General features: G+C 27.1%; 1 protein-coding gene across 1 annotated transcript; it reads left to right on the forward strand.

Annotated features, from left to right (window-relative positions):
* The first annotated feature begins 15003 nt into the window (after positions 1 to 15003).
* Positions 15004 to 21670, forward strand: LOC120092486 (DNAse I-like superfamily protein). The gene is made up of 8 exons (XM_039050582.2): positions 15004 to 15121; positions 15225 to 15400; positions 15500 to 15598; positions 15687 to 15939; positions 16977 to 17161; positions 19046 to 19154; positions 19954 to 20105; positions 21151 to 21670. The coding sequence occupies exons 1-8, from the start codon at positions 15101 to 15103 to the stop codon at positions 21446 to 21448; spliced, it is 1293 nt and encodes a 430-aa protein (XP_038906510.1). The 5' UTR covers positions 15004 to 15100; the 3' UTR covers positions 21449 to 21670.
* Positions 21671 to 22042: the final 372 nt, after the last annotated feature.

A 22042-nucleotide genomic window follows, 5' to 3' on the forward strand; every position in this document is an offset into this window, starting at 1 on the left:
AATTAAAAAAAAAAGTTTAAAAAACAGTTAAAAGAAGCTACTATTACTATTATTAAAAAAATCAAAGTGGGGTCGGGGTCGGGGACAGAGCAGGGATACCGTCCCCGTCCCCGGTCAAGGATCCATTTTTTATCCCCAGTTTGACCCCCATCCCCGATCAAACTAGAAATTCCCGTCCCAATCGGGATGGGCACTCGTGGAAATTTTTGCCAACCCTACTTAATAACAAATTCACCATTGAATACATGTAGAACAAGTGAGTTCTTTTTCATTCAAATTTGCACACCAACAATAGTTATTTGTTATCTTTAATTAGGTATGTTAGATCCATGATATTGACTATATATATTTGTTTAAGACTCTTGGCATTTGCTTCTTGGATTGTTTATGGGTTGTCTCAGATTATATCATTGTGGGAACCTGTCTTTAAGGTTGTGACTCAATATTCTAACTCTGCAAAATATTTATTTCCTTATTTAAACTATTCTATATATTATTTTCTCTAAAAAGTTTTCCCTTTTGGTAAATTGTCGATTTTATGTGGGAATATTTTCCATCTTTCCGTTGTGCTATTTAGGCCCAAGAAGTCTTATTGTTAGGGTTGCCGTCATACATCATTGTAATCATCGCGTTATTTACAGATAAGTACAACATTGTAATTGCTTGACTTTTATACATTAGTGGTTTATCTTTCCCAGGCATACTACCCCTAGATGTAGGTGATCACCGAACTGGATTACCAACACCTCTATGTTTATTTTTGATTTACTATCTATTTCTTTGCTGTTGTCTCTGATTTTTCCAGGACGTCTCGTATGACATCTATATGTTGTGTGAATAACCACATCCTAAAATTTCAAGTTAGATTAATTAGTGAGTGTGTTATGATTACACTCCATGAAATGTCTAGTATATAATCCTTGAATATGTAAATAAGTTATCATATAAAATAAAATATATCGAAATCCTCGAAGAGTAATTAAATATTCTTAGAAAAAAAGTTAGATTCATAATTAATTCTTTGTAAGTATTTTATTTAGAATCAATTTTACAAGAGTACAAATTATTTCTAAATTATAAAAAATTGAAAGTACCTATACCTACTAAAATTTTATGTTCGTGTGTCATGCACGTTGTCCTCCTTTTTATTGGAGTTGGTTAGAAAATAAATTTTTCTAATTTAAATAATATAATGAAGATAGATATAGGTAAATAATACTTTATTGCACATTATTAAATTCAAGATGTTCTAAGTTCTACCTATATATTAGTAGAATAAAATATATCATTTTTTAAAAGTTAAATAGTTGTTATTATATTACTTCCAAAATAACCATTAAAAAATCTTATCCTAATCGTAAGATAGCTTTTTCAAGCTTTGTTTATTCTTTTTTTAAAAAATAAATAAATATGCAAATGATATATGATGCAATATATATATATATATATATATATATATATATATATATATATACATAACATGTTTGGGAGAAGAAAAGGCTACCACAAATAATTTCTCTTTCTTTCTTTGAGATGACCAACCAACCAATTTCAAGCAAAAACATTAATCATAATTAAACTACAACTAGACATACTTAGTTATATTTTGGCCTCCAAATCCCACTTAATTAGTAATTTATACTTTTCAAATGCACCTTTGGGTTTGCCAACCTTGTCACAATTTGAATGTCATGAAATGATTTCTATGAGGGAATGAAGACAAAGCTTAAGAGGAAAAGGTAAAATGTTGCTTCTATCTTATTAATTATCTGATTTTGTGTGATTAAATATTTGTGTTAGTATGCGGTTGTAATCTTTCAAAGGTAATAAACAAGCGTGATACTTCATTAAATGAATATTAAATCTTTATATTTATTTAGAAAAAATTAATCTAGTACAAAAAATTTACTTGCGTGTGTTTCGAATGGTAATATAATTTCACATAACTTTGAAGTAAAAAAATAAATAACTAAAATGAAAATACATGTTGGGAAAACCACCATAACTATCATAAGAATAAGTAGAAAATAATTGAGATGTCCGAGTGTACCCATTGATCCTTCGACAACTCGTAATATTTTAATTTTCAAAGAAAAAAGAATAAGTAGAAAATAATTGAGATATTAAGGTAAAGAAAAGGAAAAAAAACTAGGAAATACAATAATATATAAGTGAAAAACTCGACAATAAAGAAGAACCATGACTTTCCATAAAGAAATCTACTATGTGAAACATTGTTACAATCACCTAGAATTCTTTCATAGACCTTAATTAGAAGAGTAGTCTCTCAAAACTTTTATATCACTTAGTACATCCTTTTTTCACTCTCAAACTAGAGAATACAAAAGACAATTTAACTAGAGTCAACACACTCAACATTTTGCCAAACCCACTATTCTAATTGTTACTGCAGTATGATTGGTTGATTTGTTATAGGAAAAATTTGAGCAACATAATTCACATGTCATGTATTATCTTAGCAACAGGTTTCGTATTGAGCATATTTTGCTTGGAGGTTTTTCCTTTTATGTTGATATATGTAGTACATATTTGTTGGGTTCCTTTCTTATCCTAAGTAGTATGTTTTGCAACATGTCCTATAAGATGTCCCAGAAAATGTTACATGACGGGTAACAAACTCTTTTTTCCTTATCTGTCAATGTGATTTTGCAGAATTTGCGGCCTGTTTTTTTTTTTTTTTTTTTCTGATTGAGATGATTTATTCCTTCTTTAAAGAGCTTCTCAAAGCTAGACATATATGTATATATATTGTGGTTTTGTTTAATTCTAGGGTTAGCATCCTTAACCTTCATATATCTTGGGTGTGGGTTGTTCTAGACATCAATAAGGCTTGGTTGAATTGTTGTGAGTGTAATATAACACTTGGAAGTAAGTGAGAACTCCTGATGAGTTTTTGATGTGGTATTGAACGAAGCTCAATCAAATTGCTATTAAGGTTAGGGGATCTCACACTTAGTACATTGTTTTGAAGGGATCTAATCGATCAAATGCACATGTGTGATAAAAATATAAATAAGGATGGTCTAATGTAAGCATACATTGTTAATAAGTAATTAACTTGGGAGTATTCCAAGTATTGTATTGTTCCAAGAGACTAGATTCAATTTAAATTTTCTTAAACAATACTGTAATGCAAACCAGAAAACTTATGCTAAACATTGCTAGTTCAAGAAAACTCATTAACATAGAACATAACACAAACAAGAAAACTCATGCTAGATAGATGACTTCTTAGTGTCATACTAAAAGGGACCAAACAAAGTAACTATTCTCTTCTTCTGCATGTTACAACCAAAGTTAAGATTGAGAAGTAGTTTGTATTATTCAAAAAATGAGTTACATACCTTTTTTCGTTTATGGCATAGAAATGTCGCAGTCCCACCTCTATGAGTGAAGGGAAGAGCAACTTGGGCCTTAGTATTTGCTTCAGAAATACACTTAAAATCTTCTCTTTCCCATCGTTCACATAAATGAATCAAATCTGAATCTCGTGCCACTCGTTTGTTACGGTGTTTTCATGCTTCAGCTGGAGAGTTGTACTGTTTATAAATTTTGTGTAGTGAACAATGAAATATACAAGAACCATCAATTCTTTATCATCTGACCTTCAATATACAAGAACCATTTCTCAAAAAATAAAGAAACTAACAGATATTAATCTAAATAACGAAACCCTTATGTTCTTAAAAATTAGAAATTAAAACTTGTTGAGTTCCTAAATTAAGTTCTTGGTGAAAAATTGATTGGCTAAATATACTAACAAAATACATACTAATTGATGGAAACTGCACACAAAAATAACTTGGAAATGACTGGGTTCTCTAAAAATAAGTTGTTTCTAGTTTGTCGAAAGGTAGAAACCTATTGAAAAGATGCTTCTAATGTACTAATTGATGGAAATTTCACATAAAAGTACATGAAAATGAGTGGTTCTTTAAGAACAAGTGCCTTGTGGTCAGACAAAGGTGGGAATCATCAAAGAACTGCATGAGTTTAGAAATCAGGGTTCAATGTATACTGATTGATAGAAATTTCACACAAAAATTCACTTGAAAATGAGTGGGTTCTCTTGGAAATAAGTACCTCGTGGGTTTATTTCAACCCGTTCGTCGGCCATGATGTGTGAGTTCTGAAATGAGTGGGCTTAACAGCACGTTCGTTCAATGGCGGTCCATTCACAGCAAAGAGGTTATTCGCTGGCGATCTGTTCACAGCAGGTGTCTGTTTGCCGACGGTATATTGCCAACAGGGTTTTCCGTTTGCAGCAAGGAGTTCCGTTTTCGCTTAGCAAACCATTCGTGTCGTGGGTTCGCAACAGGTTCATTGCAGCGGTGAGCAGCAACATCCATTGCCCCCAGTGAGCATAAACTTTCGTTCGTCCTGTCGGTAATGCGTGAGTTAAAAAGGAGGGAAGGAATAGAGGGGAGAAGGGAAGGAAATGAGTGTCGAGAAATTGGGGGGAAAGAAGGAAGGGAAAAAACCACAAATTTTTACTATTTTTTAATAATAATATATATATTTAGTGACATCTTAATGTGTTGCTAAAAGGTTTAATGTTTAGTGGCACTGGTGGGTGCATTGCTATTCTTTTAGTGACGCAGATCTAAGATATGTTGTTAATAATGAACTTTTTGTGACATTTTTGTAAAACGTTGCTATAAGTTGACCTTTAATGATAAAGTTTGCTCGCGCTGCTAAAAACTGTCACTAAAACTCTCTTTTCTTATAGTGTCTATGATGTGGAGTTTGAGCTCAATTGAAATGTAGACGAGAATAGAGAAAAGACTGAGGTGATGGAAAGAGTGACACCACGAATACAATTATCTAGTTGTAGCTAGCCTTGTCATCCCACCGATGATCTTATGAAGGATGAAATGTGACACCAAAGTCGAGAGGAAGAGGACAAAGATTGTGGCTAGCGTGATTTTGAATGAATGTCCCCAGTGAAGCTAATGAGAAATAAAAATAAGAAAATCCCAATATTGGCGATTATCATAAATGATAATAAGTAAAAATCTTGTGCAAATAAGCTGTGTTTTCTATCAAAGTCTAATAGACGAAGTAGAATCCTATCTCGAAATCAAAATACTCTTTGTTAACGGGATAAAAAAACATTATCATAAATGATAATAAGTACAAAACAAAACAAAAAAAGGGGGAAAAAAACAACTCTAGCAAGTTTAATAATTTAAAAAAATTGTATTATTTTTTTTTTCTTTTCTGAAAAGATCCTTCAGAAATTTTATGTTTTTTAAGATAACAAATAAAATAAGTACATATATTAGAGTAACACTTGATTTTGAGCATGTTTTGTAAACCATTCTAATGAAATTGGAACGAAAATTGAATTGAGAGTATAAATTAATACATTATTTAAGTTTGAGATTTAAGTGGATGAATTTAAAATTTGGAATAAAATTGATATAATATGTTAAGCTAAAAAGAACTTTTTATCTTCCATTTAGTATAAAACATAAAATGATAACCTTCACACCTATAAAATGAGATAGGATTTTAATTGACATGACTAACAAAATTCAAAGTTTTAAAGGATCAAATTAATTCATTGAGTTAACGTCAGTATGAGTATAGTTTAGTAGTGTCCTATATTTCATGTGTTATGAAAAACATTTATGTTCGGTTTGATAATCATTTGATTTTTAATTTTTTTTTTAAATTAAGCTTATAACCACCAATATTCCACTTCTAAATTTCTTGTTTTATTATCTACTTTCTACTAATATTTAAAAAAATCAAGTCAAGTTTAATTGAAAACTAAAAAATTGAAAACCATTTTGTTTTTGGTTTTTGGTTTTTAGTATTTAAAAAACAAAAAATATAAATGTTTGGTTACTAAATTTTGTTTTCCGTGTTTAAAAAGAAAAATAAAGAAAATATGTTTGATAATTGTTTTTTTGTATTCTGTTTTTTAAAACTAAAGATTAAAAAAAAACATGTTTGGTAATTGTATTTTTTGTATTTTATAAAAATCAAAATAAGGCTTTGATGACCTTCTTTGTTTTATATATTTTTTATAAAAATAAAATCAAGTTTTTTTTAAAATAGTTTTCTAAAATTATATCTTCGTTTTAAATTTTAAAAAAAATTTATATTGATAAAATATGAAAAAAAAAAAACAATAATAATTTTAATTTATCAATGTCCTTTGAGGAAAGACAAATCTCTTCTATTCAAGGTGGGTATTTTTTTTTATTTTTTTTTTATTTTTATAGAACACACCCTCTCATTAAAAGTTGTAGTTTTCTAATTAAAACAACAATAACAATAATTTTAATTTATTCATATTTTTCAACCTATTTAACATTGAATTTTGAAATTGTTTAATTCTTTTTTAAAGAATATAATTGTTAAAATAAAAAAAAATAAAAATAAAAAAAGAATTGCGGCGAAAATGAAGTATTAAAAGAGAAAATATTTTTGACATTATCGAATGGTAAATGAAAAAAATATTGTGATTTTTGGGAGTTTAACCCAAGACGTGCAACATGATAGCAATTCTACCAACAACTAGATAACAAAAAAAAATTTAGAGCACTTAATCACGCATCTTTTTAAAAAACCAAAAACCGTTTTTAAAAACGGTTTTTTTTTCTTAACCATTTTTAAAATATTTTTAAAATTGAAAAAACAGAAAACTCAATTAGATACCAAACAGATCCATTTTCTAAAATCTAATATTCAAAGACTGAACACCAATTGATTATCAAATTATCTCTTAGTTTTTAAAAAATTTTATTTTTAGAATTTAACTAAGAATTCTACTCTTTTACTCAAAAAGAAACCCTGGTAAAAAAGGAAATAGATTTAATTTTTAAAAAACCAAATGTTTACAAAATGAGATCGGATATAAATTGATTTTTCTACTAAAAATTTATCTATTTGATAATATTATTTTCTCTACCTTATTATCTGTTCTTCCAACTTTAAAACTAAATCAAACATATGTGTTTATAAACCTTGCTTGGTAATCTTTTTATTTAAGGTTTTATTTATAACATTTTCTTACTTTGTATGTATTATCATCTTAAACACAAACAAGGCAAAAAAATCAGTAGTCATAATTCATATTCAATCAAGCTAAAATTTCGAAATAAAAACCATAACAATAATAAAAAGTAAATTAAACAAAGTTATTTGTAATATAAAATAAATAAATAAATAAAATAATGTATTCAATCATCACCTTATTTTATTTTAGCTTTTCATTTTCAAATTCAAAATCAAAAATAAATTAATTGTAGCTACTTTCCAAAAAATTTACGACAATATTTCACATTAACAAACAAATTTATTAATGGGGCTATGTCACACCATATATATGAATTTATAAATAAGTGAAACCATTTGAAAATCAATGCAACTATGCACTTGGATAATTAAGGAAAGAATTTATTTATGCCTTGGAGACTAATCTGATGAACCTGATCTTCCAAGGTCCTCAAAATATTTATTTTAAAAAAAAAAAAAAAAAACCCTAAATAGGTCAACCAACCAATTAAATTATTTTAAAATTGTAACAATTGTTTAACAAAAAAAAAATATTAAGATGTCATATTTCCCCATTTGCACTCATGATTAAGAAAATCCAAACACTACATCCCATTGGTGATTTGGGGGGGTTTTTTGTCCCTATCATATTGAACAAATTGGCAATCAAATTTTATAAAAATGCACAAGTGGGATTTATTATCATTATTATTATTTCTGTCACTTTAGTTTTTTATTTTATTTTTTCCAAAGGTACTTTCAATTTGGTTAAATGGGAATTATTTTAAATATTTTAAAAAATAGATTTTTTTTCTATATCAAGATTTGAGACTATACAAAATATATAATGTTAGGTTGGATACTGTTCCTAGGTCACCATATGCTTCATGTTCCGTTACATGACAGAACAAAATAAATAAAATTAAAATAATCGAAGATCTTTCTTTTCTTTTTCCTGTTTTTTATTATCAATCAACTTGTTTTGTGACTTTTTTCCATCAATATATTTAAAACTAACTAAGAGACTTTGAATAACTATGATTGAAGTATATATTTAATCAAAATTAACTACCCCTATTCTTCCTAAAATTGTAATATTACCCTAGATCTTTGGATAAACTTTCCAAAACGATTATTAGAGTAGAAATAATACTTTAGAATTTCAATTAGAAATTGTGACTTGAAATCGTATCGTGGTAATCTACGACAAAAAAATTTGGATTTTATATATTTGTTCTAAGTTATCGTCACACCACTTTAGATTCAAGTTTTTTAGGAAGTTTTATAAAAGTTTTTGATTCTAACAGTTGTTTTGAAAATTTTATTAAAAATCAAAGTAATATTGCTACTTTTGAAAAAGTAGAAATACTTACCAATATCAAAATTTAGAGTTTTTTTTTCATCATTTAGCCAAAAAGAAAAATGGTAGTGAAAAAGTGTTTGGGGTTGGTGTTAAAAACAGTGCGCTCTACTTGTTAGAATAAAATTTTCTTTTAATAATAGAAAAATAGTTTGGTCGGTGAATTCTTCCAAAAAGTTGTTTTTAGTCTCTAAATTTGTTTTAAGAAAAAGAGCTTTCACGTACTTCTAAAATATATAACAAAAAAAGGGACCATAGATGATTAAAGATCTAATCAATTAAACGAGTAAAAAAATCATTCTAAAAAGAATAAACTTATTATGAATGCAGATAAAATGTCAATTGGTTAGAAAAAAAAAATAATCGTAGATATATAAATGAGAATAATTATCTTTATTGATACAAAGTTATCCTTATTAATTTCTTATTTTGTGCATAACTCAACTAATTAAAATATATTTTAAATTTATACGATTATTAAAATTGGACAAAAAAAAATTAGTAAATTTATAGAATTTTGGCCTTTAAATTTTTACTTAGTTACAGAATTATCAAAATAAGTTAACAAATCAGAGTGGTGCACGAAAATTTGGTGGATTCATAACCCATAGATTCTATATAAAAAAATCTGGCTTTGATAAATTAAAAGAGTGACTCTATTTCTATTAATAAAAAAAAAAAAAAAAAAAAAGTCAAAATGGGGTGCTTATTTATAAAATTTTTTGTTTGTATCGGAATTTATTTGTTTCTTCCATAAAACTAGATAAATATATAAAAAAAAAATAATCATTTCCCTACATTTTTTATCTATTAATTTCTACCTTTTATGCACAAGACTTGAGGCCCAATTTTCATAATTATAATTTATAAGTTTGAAAATAAATTTAACTTCATTGATTTAATTTTGAACTAAACTGCAGGGGAATACCAATGTCGATTATCTTTGATGTTGATTCATGTTTGATGACCAACATTAAATACTTTTCATTGTTTATTTTATATATATATATACTTTTTCCTTGTGCAATTAACAATAGTATTTCTCTATTATCTATAGATGCAAAAAAATAAAAATATAATTAACCTAATAAACCACAAACTAACTCATTTGTAAAATTTTAATGTTTTTCTTTTAGGATGGTTAAATAATTGGTCTTTATTTAAAGTTTAAATTTTGTAATAGATATCATGAATATTTAATATTTAACATTTGAATTATGAAATATAATTTTGTTGGAGAGAAATTTAAATATTTTTAATTAATAAAAAAAAATAACTCGACAACCCAATTCAACCCAAGTCGTCTTTTAAGGATTAGATTGGGTTAAGTTTGAGACCTTATTCGAGGAGCCAACCTAATCAAATCAAATTTTTGGGTTGGTCCAAAAAACCTCCAACCTAATCCCTATACATTCCTATTATCCTTAAGTATTTGTTAGGAGTTTTTTTATTAAAAAAAATTAAAAAAATAAATAAAATTATCACGTTATGCAAGTAAAGATATCTTTATATAACACACTTCTCTAAAATTATTGGGTAAATAACGTTAATAGATAAATATAACATTTTCGTACTAGGCAGATAACAGATGCAATCACTCTGTGTCTAAAGTTTCATTCTCTAGTCAATCGTCTCCCCCTCGATATTGATGGTGTGTTTTCTTCTTTTTAATAGACGAGAATTATATTTTGGTTAATTCAATAGATTCATTATGTATGAAGTATATTTATTCGAATAATGTATTAGTCGAATATTAATTAAGTACAAATATTCTTCTTCCATAATTATAAAAAAAAATATTTAAGTAAAATTATTTATAATCAATTACTTTATATCTACTATATTAAATTATATTTCGGTCAATTTATTTAGTGTATCATAATTAAATAAGACTATGGATCAATCTCATAAAACAGGCATAAACGTCATTTATTTTCATAAAAATCAAATAACATTTCCTTACCCAACCAGACATACTAATTTTTTATTCCGATCAATATTATTCTAAAAAATATCTTTTTCCAAATGGGTTGTTTTCAACTAATACAAAATGAGTTAATTTATTTATAAATATAGCGAAGTTTCACTATTGATAGATTGCAATACAGTGATAGGCACCTTCAATGTTAGTAATAGATGTCGTATAGATGTCTATCACAGTATATTGTAGTTTATTACTGATAGACAGTAGACATTTTATTATAATTGAAAATATTTTTTTAACAATTTTATAATTTAAAACAATTACTTGTTATTCATAAACCTCCATTCATAATTTGAACTAAAAATATGTTGCATCCACCGGGAGATTAAAGCCAGCTTCATGTCTTCAACTCAAACATCTCACCAATAATATTGGGTTATGTTATGAATAATGTCACTTTTTTCTAATAACTTACCAAATAAATTAACCAGGGTTATGATAGGAAAAGAACTGCATAAATATTTTATGTTTTTTTTAATAATTATAAACTTCTATAAGTTTTTTTTTTGGCATTTGGGAAAGAAACTTAGATTTGCATCCTTCATTTTCAATGATAGAAAAATGATAATTATTGTAGAAAAGCAACTAAGCAAGTTGAAATAAAACTATATTAAACCTTGCAGCCGTCTTCCATCAACCTTGAGTCTGTCTACTAAACACTCAAAACATATATAATAATTAATTCTTCTTAAAACAAAAAGCATATAATAATTAATTATTGAATGGTAACAAACGATAATCCGCCATTGATAATATTATATCAAGCAAATTACTTTTTTAGTTTCTAAATTTTGAAGAATAGGTGTTTTTAGTTTCTATCAAAAACATATATTTTTTTTAGTCCTTTGAGTTCTTTAGAATAAATATATTTAATCCCTAAGTTTTCAAAATGTACCCTTTTAATTCTCAAATTTCTAGAAAAAGGTTTAAAAAGTCCTTGAATTATTTTTTGTTTTCATTTTCTATAATTATATCAAATTTTGAATTACAAAATCATGCTTCAAAAAAAATTAATTTTCTAATTTAAAATATCAATTAAAAAAACTTACTGCATGGACCATTTTAAGGCCATTCTTAAAACCTCAAAAATTAAAAAGGTACTAATATCAACCCTCCAAGACATCAAATTATTAACTATATTTTATTTAATAATTTTGATGTAATTTTATCCTTTTTATGTTACATTATGTAGGGTTATTTTTCTCTTTTATTATGAACTTTGATGTGGTATTAGGGTTTTTCTTTGGAAGGCTATTTAAAACCTTGCCTTTAGGTTGTTTTGCAGTTTAGAATACAATGAATTAAGTTTAATTTTTGAGCTTTTTCTTTCAAGATTAGCCAAGAGAGCTTTTTGAATTATGTAATTCAAGTGTTGAATTACATGCTAAGAACATTCAAGTGGGATTGACCATATCTTATGGAATGTTCGAATCTTGGGTCAGGAATTCGTTCTTTGTCTCAAGATATTTAATTTTAAGGCAATCCTGTCTAATCCAATCATTAGGGTTGAAACCAAGTTGATTGGAGGGTTCTAGTGATTGAGAATTAGGGGTTCTCGTTCCAAAGGGTTTCTAATTTTGATTAGTTAAGGTTTTCGTATCAGATACATTTCAAAACTTATGGACCAAACAAACTTATTCTAAAAAACTCGAGGACTAAAGATATGTTTTAAAAACTCATGAAACAAACACTAAAAATATAATGCTATTATATATTTATATAGAGAAAATTTTGTACTCTAACATCCATTTGAATCGTACATATTGTTCTGTGGGTATGTATATTAAAATTAATAATAATGGTTAATTGATATTGATTTATTAATTAATTATACTATATTTTTGCTATTCATCTCCCGGACATAAAAATCTCACCTACAAAGAGAGTATTAGAAAATCCATGTCAAACAGGCTTTAAAGTTCCTTGGATAATGTAATATTGCTTTTGAAAAGTATAATTCTATAGAAAAATAAACAAGGATGTTAATTGTCTGTCTAAAATTTCATGGCAAAACTTATGAAACAAATCGTTAAAATAGAGAGGGTATCAACTCCAATGACAAGCAATATTTTGATTCTAAATACATTAATACAATAGTAATAAAATTAAGCTAAAACACATAAATAGTCAATTTCCTTCGCTCTTGTAAAATTTTGGACAAATTGTAAAAATTACCATTAAAGTATAGTTGTAGTTGCAATTATACCCTCTAAAAGAAGAGTTATCTAACACACAATGTTACAACAATCCTAAGGACAAGTAGCAAAGGACAAATAAAACAACTAAAAATATATCATAAGGTTTGGTAACCTAGTGGCAGACCCCTAAATCTCAAAGTATATGACATGGTAGACGGGCCATATCGAATGGACGAAGAGCGCACTCAGGACTGACTTGAGGTTAGTCAAAACACATGCCCAAACTGTGGAGGCATACGAAAGGGTGCACGGCAAGCTAATAGAAGATTAGCATGACACAGAGCACGACGTGGGCAAATGGCCCACACCACGAAATATAATTTCACTAATATGAAGTCAAACGATTACAACATTGTACTTGTCTGTAAATAAACAACAATTACAATGATACTAGAATAGCTTAACTTAGTGAAGTGAAAGATTACTTAGGCTCCCCCTAAGAGTGATACTCCCTTTGAACAATAACGTTTATCTTTCCATCTTCAAATGAAGACCACTTCACTTGAAAAACTTAGGCTCCCACTAAGTTTAAGAATCCCTTTTTGTAATGCAGCAAAACGCTTCAATTTGATCTAAAGACAACCCACAAAATCAATAGTAGCGGAAGCTTCATAATCTCAAGGATTGACACACAGACAAAAGCAACTATCTCAACAACCTCACAAAAACAGCTTGGATAATCTTTGAAAGAAGCAACCCTAATCCTCTACCAAACAACCATATATATATGCAACACATAAAAAGATAACCAAACCAAATTCAACCAACTCAACAAATAGAGAAGGAAAGTATCCTACAAAAATAAACACCTAGAATTTCCTAAAAAAGGAAAAAAAATATTCAGATCATAACAACATTCGTCGTAGAAACATCTTGAAGGACAAACCAAAGGAACAAGTTGACAAACATCTTAGGAGACACAACTAATACAATATCCTTAAAAAAATATTGACAACACTAAATCTCTAACACCCCCTTATCTACCAAAAATTTATGTGATAAAAATATAGATAAGAATGGTCTAGTATAAACATACACTGCCAATAAATAATAAATTTGGGAGTATTCTATAATATTGTATCCCAAGAGACTAGACGCAACTCAATTTTTGTTAAAACATTACAAGCAATGTAAACTGATGGTAACAAGTGTAGAACATGGGTAATTTTGTGTGTTGTGCAGAATAGTAAAATAAACAAAAAATGGAAATAGGGATTACTGACAAGCTTTCAACCAATAGGTTTTATGCCTTGAGTTATGTGGTCACATCAAGTTGACAGTGACTCGGCATGGATAGAAAACTAATCCTATTTAGTCTTATTCTCAAGTTCTTTTAGGAGTCAAAGTAGTTAATTCTATATCTCTATGATTAGCTAAATCTTAGATTATTTCATGCAATTTCTTAATCCTATGGTGTACTTTATCTTTAAGGTTACATGACAATCCTTTCTCTAGGCTTTTAGTCCCATATTCCTTTGTGAAATCAGTTTTTATCTTAACCTTCTTAGTATTAAGACTCCACTAGCATGTTAAATTAACTAACCAATTCAACTTAACAATATAATATTAAATTCAAGAAAAGAAATGTAACGATCACAATGACATGATGAATGTAACTCAAGCCATAAAGTCTCAAGATATCCACAGACCGAATCCCTTAAAAATTTAGCCCATAGATATTAGAAACGAATGAATGAATTTCATTAATTAAGAAAATTTTAGGTTTAGCCATGCATATATAAAACATAATATCTTTATATCAGGTCAGTTCATCTTCTTTCCTAAACGCTTATTCTAATCCTTGTACTGAAAACTAACATAAGCACCAAAACGTCAATGGTAAGCACCACACCACTATATTATATATATATCATAATTGTTAGATTTTGTTATCAACAAGATAAATACGAAGTTGTATCTCAAAATAAGTAACAAAAATGTATTTTTTTAGATGTCAATAAAAGAAAGTAATGAGTATTACAATCAAACATAAACTAAAGGCATGTATAACCCTATTAAGCTGGTTGACTTTAACCAAAAAAGCGTTGCTATGAGTAAAGGGAGTTGAAAGTACTTTCATATGTACATATAAAGATAAGAGTGTTCCCTGTAATTGAGGCAATAAAAGTTGCTTTGAATATTCAAAATTGGAATAATATGCTGGATTGGACTATTATCCCATCTCTCCTCTTCAACTTGCACTTACTTAAATCAATTTCTAATTTTCTTTTCCCTTTCAAAATCACAACCCAATTAAATTAATTAAATATTTAATTACTATAAAAAAATTAAAAAAATTAAAAAAAAAAAAAAGAAAAAGAAAAGCCTACTCGTAGCTAGACCCATGTTTTTTCACATCATCACCGTCGTCACCAACTTGTCAAGAGGGGACCTTTCACAATTCTTACATGTTTTTTTAAAAATATTTTGTCATTTTTATTTTCTTCACGTAACCCTCCATTCGCATTATTCTCTCTCTAGATCTTTAATCTTCATTTTCCCATTCTCTTTTTTCTCTCTCAAGACTCCATGGCTGGGAAGCATGGAGAAGTAATAATCTCTCTCTCTAAATTTGTTCTCATCTCATTTTGTATTTGCATGTGAGTTCTTTCTTTTTTAATGATCTTTTTTCCATCTCTTCTAATCTTTTTAGGTCATGTGGCCAAGATTGGTTGCTAATAAGATTTTGAAGAAAAGAATGGGAAGCAACAACTTTGTGGCAGATATTCCAACCAATTATAATTCAGAAGCTTTGCTTGAGATTCCACTCTTTGGTCAATCTTCTTCTGTCCCAAATGCCTTCTATAAACCTCCCATCCAAAATTACAAGTAATACTAATAATTAATCTCCATTTCATTTTTATTTGGTATAAATACCTCTTTTTTATCATTATTCTTCCCATTTCAATTTCAATTTTCTCTCTCTAGGGTTTTTGTTAGTACATGGAATGTTGGAGGAGTTGCACCAAATGAAGATTTGGACATGGAGGATTGGGTGGACATTTCTTGTGACATCTATGTTTTTGGGTAACTTAATTTTGTTAATTATGTAATCATACATTCATTATTTTTTTTATTTTGGGCATCATTTGAATAGATAATATATAATATGCAGTTTCCAAGAAATTGTGCCATTGAAGGCTTCGAATGTGTTTGGATCAGAGAATAGAAAAATATGTTCAGAATGGAATTCAATGATAAGAGAAGCTTTAAAGAAGAAAGTGAAACAAAATTTCAAGTGTATAATAAGCAAGCAAATGGTTGGAATAATGATCTCGATTTGGGTACGAAGTGATCTTCATCCATTTATTCGAAGCCCAAGTGTATCTTGCATTGGTTGTGGCATTATGAGCTGCCTTGGCAACAAGGTATATACTCAACACTTTCCTTTTTTACTTTCGATTTATTGGAAATATAAGTATATTTGGTAATTGTTTTTGTTTCTTGCTCATTTAATTTCTTATAAATATTTTCAGAGTTGTGTACAAATTTTAGAAATGATAAAATCAAACACTTTAGCTTTCATCGGTGATTATTTGGTTTTTAAAAAATTAAGCCTATAAATACCTCTTCCACATCGAAATTTCTTGTTTTGTTATTTACTTTCTATCATATTTTCAAAAATCAACTAAAAAACATAGCTTTTAAAAATTTGTTCTCTTTAGTATTTGGTTATTCAACTCTTTTACTTGAAAAAGATGAAACTCATAGTAAAATTGAGAGAAACTAAGTTTAATTTCAAAAATATCAAATTGTTACCGAAATGAAATTTTTGTTTTTCAAATGTTTTTTTTTCCTTCTATTTCTTTCCCCAAAACATAACTAAGAATAATTTATCTTTTTTATTTTTAAAATGCTAATAAATATTTAAAACATAAAACTTTTCATTATTTAGTTTAAAAAGAAAAATTATTTTAAATGACAAAACTGATGAAAATGTTTACAAATATAGCAAAATATCACAGTTTATCTATGATAGGCCGCAAATAGTGAAATTTTGCTATATTTATAAATATTTTGATTCATTTTCTTATATTTGAAAATATCTTTTGTTAAGAACATATTTCCATGTAAAATTATTATTTTTTTTTTTCAAGATTTAATCAGAGAACAGAGACCAGAGTAATAACTATATATGTTTTTTAAGTTAAAAAAACAAGAAACAATTTTCAAACGCATTTCTTAAGAAGCAAGAAACATAATAATCAAGAAACAAAAAAAAATAAATAAATGAAAATGTTACTAAACAGGTCTAGAATTAAAAAAAAAAAAAAAAAAAAAGGTCAAACATTTGTTTTATTGTAAGTGTATATATATATATAGAAACTAGAAAGGTTAATATGTATTAATGAGAAAAAATGGGTGAGTTTATTTATTTATTTATTTTTATTTTTTTGTATTTCAGGGATCAGTATCAGTTAGATTTCGATTGCATGAAACAAGCTTCTGTTTTGTGTGCACTCATTTGGCATCGGGAGGAAAAGAAGGAGATGAAAAGAACAGAAATCAAAATATTTCTGACATTTTATGTCGGACTTCTTTTCCAAAAGGCCCTTCTCTTGATTTACCCAAAAAAATCCTCCAACATGAGTAACCTCTATTTCCCATCAACTTTAATTTCTATACATATATATCCCACAATTAAATTTTTTTACTTTTTACCTTTTACACTTTACAGTTTACTATTACATTTTTTAATAACCCTTTTTTAGTTTTAGTAAAACTAGGGTTTCTTGGGTCTATTGAATTTGCGCATTTTACATTTCCTTTATCATGTATTAAATGATCGGTTTTATCTATTGTGAAATATATTACTTTTACTTAAATGTTCAATCACGAAGTGTCACGTGATAATTTTTTTTTTAAAAAAAAGATATTTTATATATATATTCTTTCATTTATGATCGATCGAAGAAGATGCATAAATAAGATTTCATTTTCTCTCAAAAATATTTGGTTCTTATAAATGTTTGATTTTTTTGTCTTTTACATTTTTTACACAACTATAAAAGACAAGTTTGATCATTATTTTGTTTGTTTGTCTTTTTTCTTTTCATTTTTCTTTGAATAATAAAAGGATTACTTTAAAACCTAGATTTGAAAAACATTTTGTAGAATTCAAAATAGAAAATAAAATGGTTATATCTAACTTAAAATTGAAAAATCCAAACTAAAAGGATTAACAGCTACCAAAATAGTCCACTATTGAGTTTAAAACTTTAGAATATTAATACTTAACATAATTTGACCACAATAATATTTCTTTTTCACGTGGAAATAATATAATATTTTATATATGGATTGGAAAATGATTGGCTATCAAAACCTGATTACTTAACTAGTGTACATAATTCAGCTATACGTAATCAATTTTCAATGAAAAATATTATCAAAATAAGTTGCCTTTTGTTACATTCTTTCCATTTTTAGAAATATGATTGTGTTATATAATTAACTATTTAATTATAAATCAATATGAATTGAGTGATTCTTATTGTTTATTTTTTTTAATTTTATTTTTGAGTAAAATCAAGTGACATGAAATTATAGATTTGTTTTCATCTTAATAGATTAGAACATTTCATTCAAAAATGGAAAAAAGATTAGTACATTATATTTTCTATATACAGAGATTATATTTGTTAATGTATGGTTGACCAATTAAGTAATTAATTCCCTTTTTTTCTTTTTTCTTTTTTTTTTTTTTGCAAAGGAAGTAATTATTTATTTGAAAAATAGACAATCATCGATTCACAAACTCCTTAATTAAGGCGACAAGCTGTATAACTAGGAAGCTAATTTATTCAAAATTAAGTCATTAAATAAATCTAAGGTCAGCTCCATTATTGCTGCAGTTGAAATTGTCTTTATTCTTTTGTATTTTCTACAAATAAAAATTTTCTTTAAGTCTTACTGAAATATTTCTTTATATTGCTAATTTTTATTTGGATAAAAACTCAAAATTGTATATCAATTTTCCGTTGGTTTAATGAATTGATAACATGTAGTGGGAAATATTTATTATTTAGTTAGATTTTGTGAAGATTGAACCACCATGGAAATGGTAATTTAATATCGGATGACAAATGTCAATTATTTATTGATTTTTGTCAATTATTTGAGTTGACTTTAGAAAATTTTAATTTAATAAATTAAGTGCAATTATTAAATTTTCACTGACCTATCTCTCTATATGTCCATAGATTTTTTTTTTCTAAAGTATTATAATTAAAGTGTGAGGTGGAAAATCGAACTTCAGACCTTATCTTCATTTTATCGTAAAAGATTAGTAAAATATAAATATGAAGTAACAAAATGTCACACTAGTAGAAATATAATATAAATAAAATTCATTTTAAATTCATTCAAAATGATAAAAGGTCTAGTTATTAACTTTTCTATTATTTTTTATACATTTTTTTAGTGGGTATTGTTTATGAGTTAATTTGTTTTATGTTTTTCTAAATATTGTAGGCGAGTGGTATTGCTTGGGGACTTGAATTATAGAGTTTCTCTACCAGAAGCAACTACAAGATTGTTGGTTGAAAGAAAAGATTGGGACACTTTATTACAAAATGATCAGGTAATTTCAATCATATATATGCTTATAAATTACCAAAATAATTGTTTACTTTGTACCTAATTCTACTGGCTCCATAATTGTTGAACCGTTATTCAAATTCATTCCCTTCAAATTTGGACTTATCCAATTCTTGATCATTAAATCACCCTAAACTTATTACAACTATGTTAAAATTGAATGTACTTCCGGTTGAGAAGTCTAATCCGACGTTTTATGGCTTTTTTGGATTGACTTTTCAAACACTTGGAGTCCGTTTAATAATCATTTTATTTTTTGTTTTTAAAAAAATTAAGTCTATAGTCACCACTTCCACTTTTAAATTTCTTCATTTGCTATCTACCTTTTAACTATGGATTACAAAACCAAACCAAAATTTGAAAACTAAAAATGGTAGCTTTTGAAAACTTGTTTTTATTTTTAAAATTTGACTAGGAATTCGATCATTGTACTTAGGAAAGATGTAAATTATGGGAAGGAAATAAGTTTAATTTTCAAAAACAAAAACAAAAAAAGAAATGATTATCAAACAAGACCTTAAAAATTAGCTTTTAAGTGCTAAAAAAGAGTTCTAAGTGCTAAAAAAGTCATTAATATTCAAGTGTGAGAGACAATATCTCTATCGGCATGAACATTTTGGAAAATTATGAGTGTTTTTACCTAAATGGACAACACTATACCATTGTAAAGATATATAGAGAGGGTTGTCCCAAACAAACAAATTCACGTTTTTCCAATAGAAAATTGTGGGTATAATATTTATTTATTTATTTTAAATTTTTTTGGGTATGTGGAAATGAAGCTAAAGATGGAGATGATGGATGGTCAAGTATTGGAAGGATGGAAAGAAGGGAACATCAAATTTGGACCAACTTACAAATATTATAGAAATTCAGAGATTTATTATGGAGGTTTACATGGCCTTAAAGCTGAAAAAAGGAGAGCTCCTGCATGGTATACAATCTTTACTTCTTTTCCCAGTTGTTTTTAATGCTATTGCATTTAATTTTTTTTTTTCTCCCATTTCTTTTTCTTTTTCTGTCAACCCAAAAGTTAAAAATTAAAAAATAAAATATAAGGAAGAAATTAACACTCTAGCATAAAACCTATGTCTTAAACCATATCATACCTTTTCAAATACCAAATATATATTTTTTTTCTCTCCTTTTAAAAAAAATATTTGTGTATATCCATTTTATGTGCAACTCACTCAATTGTCAATCAAAATTTGGTCCATGATAATTTTTTTTTTTTTATTTTAAAAAAAATAGTTTTGAGTTTCATGATTGAAGAGTGAACTATATCAAAATGAATACGGCTTAAGATGTATTCGCTAATCATGTTTCTCATAAAATTTGCTTCCTTTGTTATGTAACCTACAGCTAAAAGAAATTATTTTCATTTTTTTTATATAACTAAAAATTTAAATGTCACTAAAAAAAGTAATGTAAAAAAGAAAACATAGGATGGGCGGTACAACAGACGAAAAGAAACCATGACCGACCAAACTCCAATCATTTTTTTTTTTATAACAAAATAGGTAATGTTTGATTAGTTTAAGGTAGGGTTTAAAATTAATATAAAAAAAAGTAGGGTTTAAAATTGATATGTTCTATAACAAAATAGAAAAAAAAAATTGGGTCCTTGTAATTTTGTTCCCTTCCATTTTAAATCTTAAATTTTTCCATTTAAAGTTAATTTTATTAACTGGTTAAATAATAATAATATATTTTCATATAAAAATACATATAAATATATTTTCAAAATTTATATAAGGAATGATGATACATACTAATATTTAGAAAAAATAAAGAAAACACTAACGACATAGAATAAATTTAAGAGTATTAAAAGTAACAAAATTAAATTTGAACATTTAAAATTAATGAATTAAAATAGAATGAAACTCAAAGTACTAGTGATAACAAAACAATATTTTTAACCTATTTTTTAAGATTGAAAAAAGCAATCTAAAAACAAGTTTTGTTTGGAAATTCAGGTGTGATCGAATTATATGGAATGGAAAAGGGCTAAAACAAGTATCATACAATCGAGGGGAATCAAATCTATCAGATCATAGACCTGTAATGGCCATTTTTATAGCAGAAGTTGACATTTCAACAAACCTAAAAACTATGCGTAGTTACTTTTTATCAAATAGATTTGAACAGCTAAATAATTCTAATACTCCATTTGTGGAGAACGAGGACGAGGACGAAAACGAACACGAGGAGATATTTTCGACTGTTAATTTCGTATGTAAGAACAAATCAACCTTTCAAGACCACCTTAAATGACATTTAACTTTAATCAATTCATATTATCTATGTAACATATATGATCAGGATATAATAGAGGTTAGATCTAGATATTATATTTCTTGGAGATGAATCTATATTGTATATTCTTTTTCTTTAATTTATTACTTTTCCAATAGCTCTCTACAATTACATTGTCCCTTTTTAAGATGGACTTGTAAATCAAAACTTCTTTAGTTGAATTATGTCGAGAATCATGTATTCTTTGCTTTTGCACAAATTTTGTCATTCATTAAGTTTAGAACTCTAAGATCATTAACTGTCTCGAATTAATTCTAATATGCACATTAAGAATTAAGAAATTCACGTCTCTATCGTGTTACATCAACATGTAAGGTCTTAATTGGTTCAATTTTATTCTTAAACTCTAAGGTGATCTTTTCAGAAGGTGCATCAGGATATCTCAACTACGTTGACACTTCCTTAGCACCATCATCATTTCCCCATCCCAATAAATAGTATATAAAAAAAAAAAAAAAAAAAAAAGAAGGATATAAGAGAAGGAGTAAACAAAAGCATGAAGATTACAAGAAAGCACTATAGTTCAATGAAATAGTGGTAGGAGAGTAATCT

The sequence above is a fragment of the Benincasa hispida genome, chromosome 12 (assembly GCF_027475165.1).
Source record: "Benincasa hispida cultivar pf3 chromosome 12, pf3_genome.v1.1, whole genome shotgun sequence".
In the NCBI taxonomy this organism is placed as follows: domain Eukaryota; kingdom Viridiplantae; phylum Streptophyta; class Magnoliopsida; order Cucurbitales; family Cucurbitaceae; genus Benincasa; species Benincasa hispida.

What these genes read in the sequence shown, in the direction of transcription:
- LOC120092486 (XM_039050582.2), top strand. Translation starts at nt 15,101, where the DNA reads ATGGCTGGGAAGCATGGAGAA. An exon ending in TGGCTGGGAAGCATGGAGAA is followed by an intron (nt 15,122 to 15,224) that starts GTAATAATCTCT and finishes TAATCTTTTTAG; the next exon opens with GTCATGTGGCCAAGATTGGT. An exon ending in AAAAAAATCCTCCAACATGA is followed by an intron (nt 17,162 to 19,045) that starts GTAACCTCTATT and finishes TAAATATTGTAG; the next exon opens with GCGAGTGGTATTGCTTGGGG.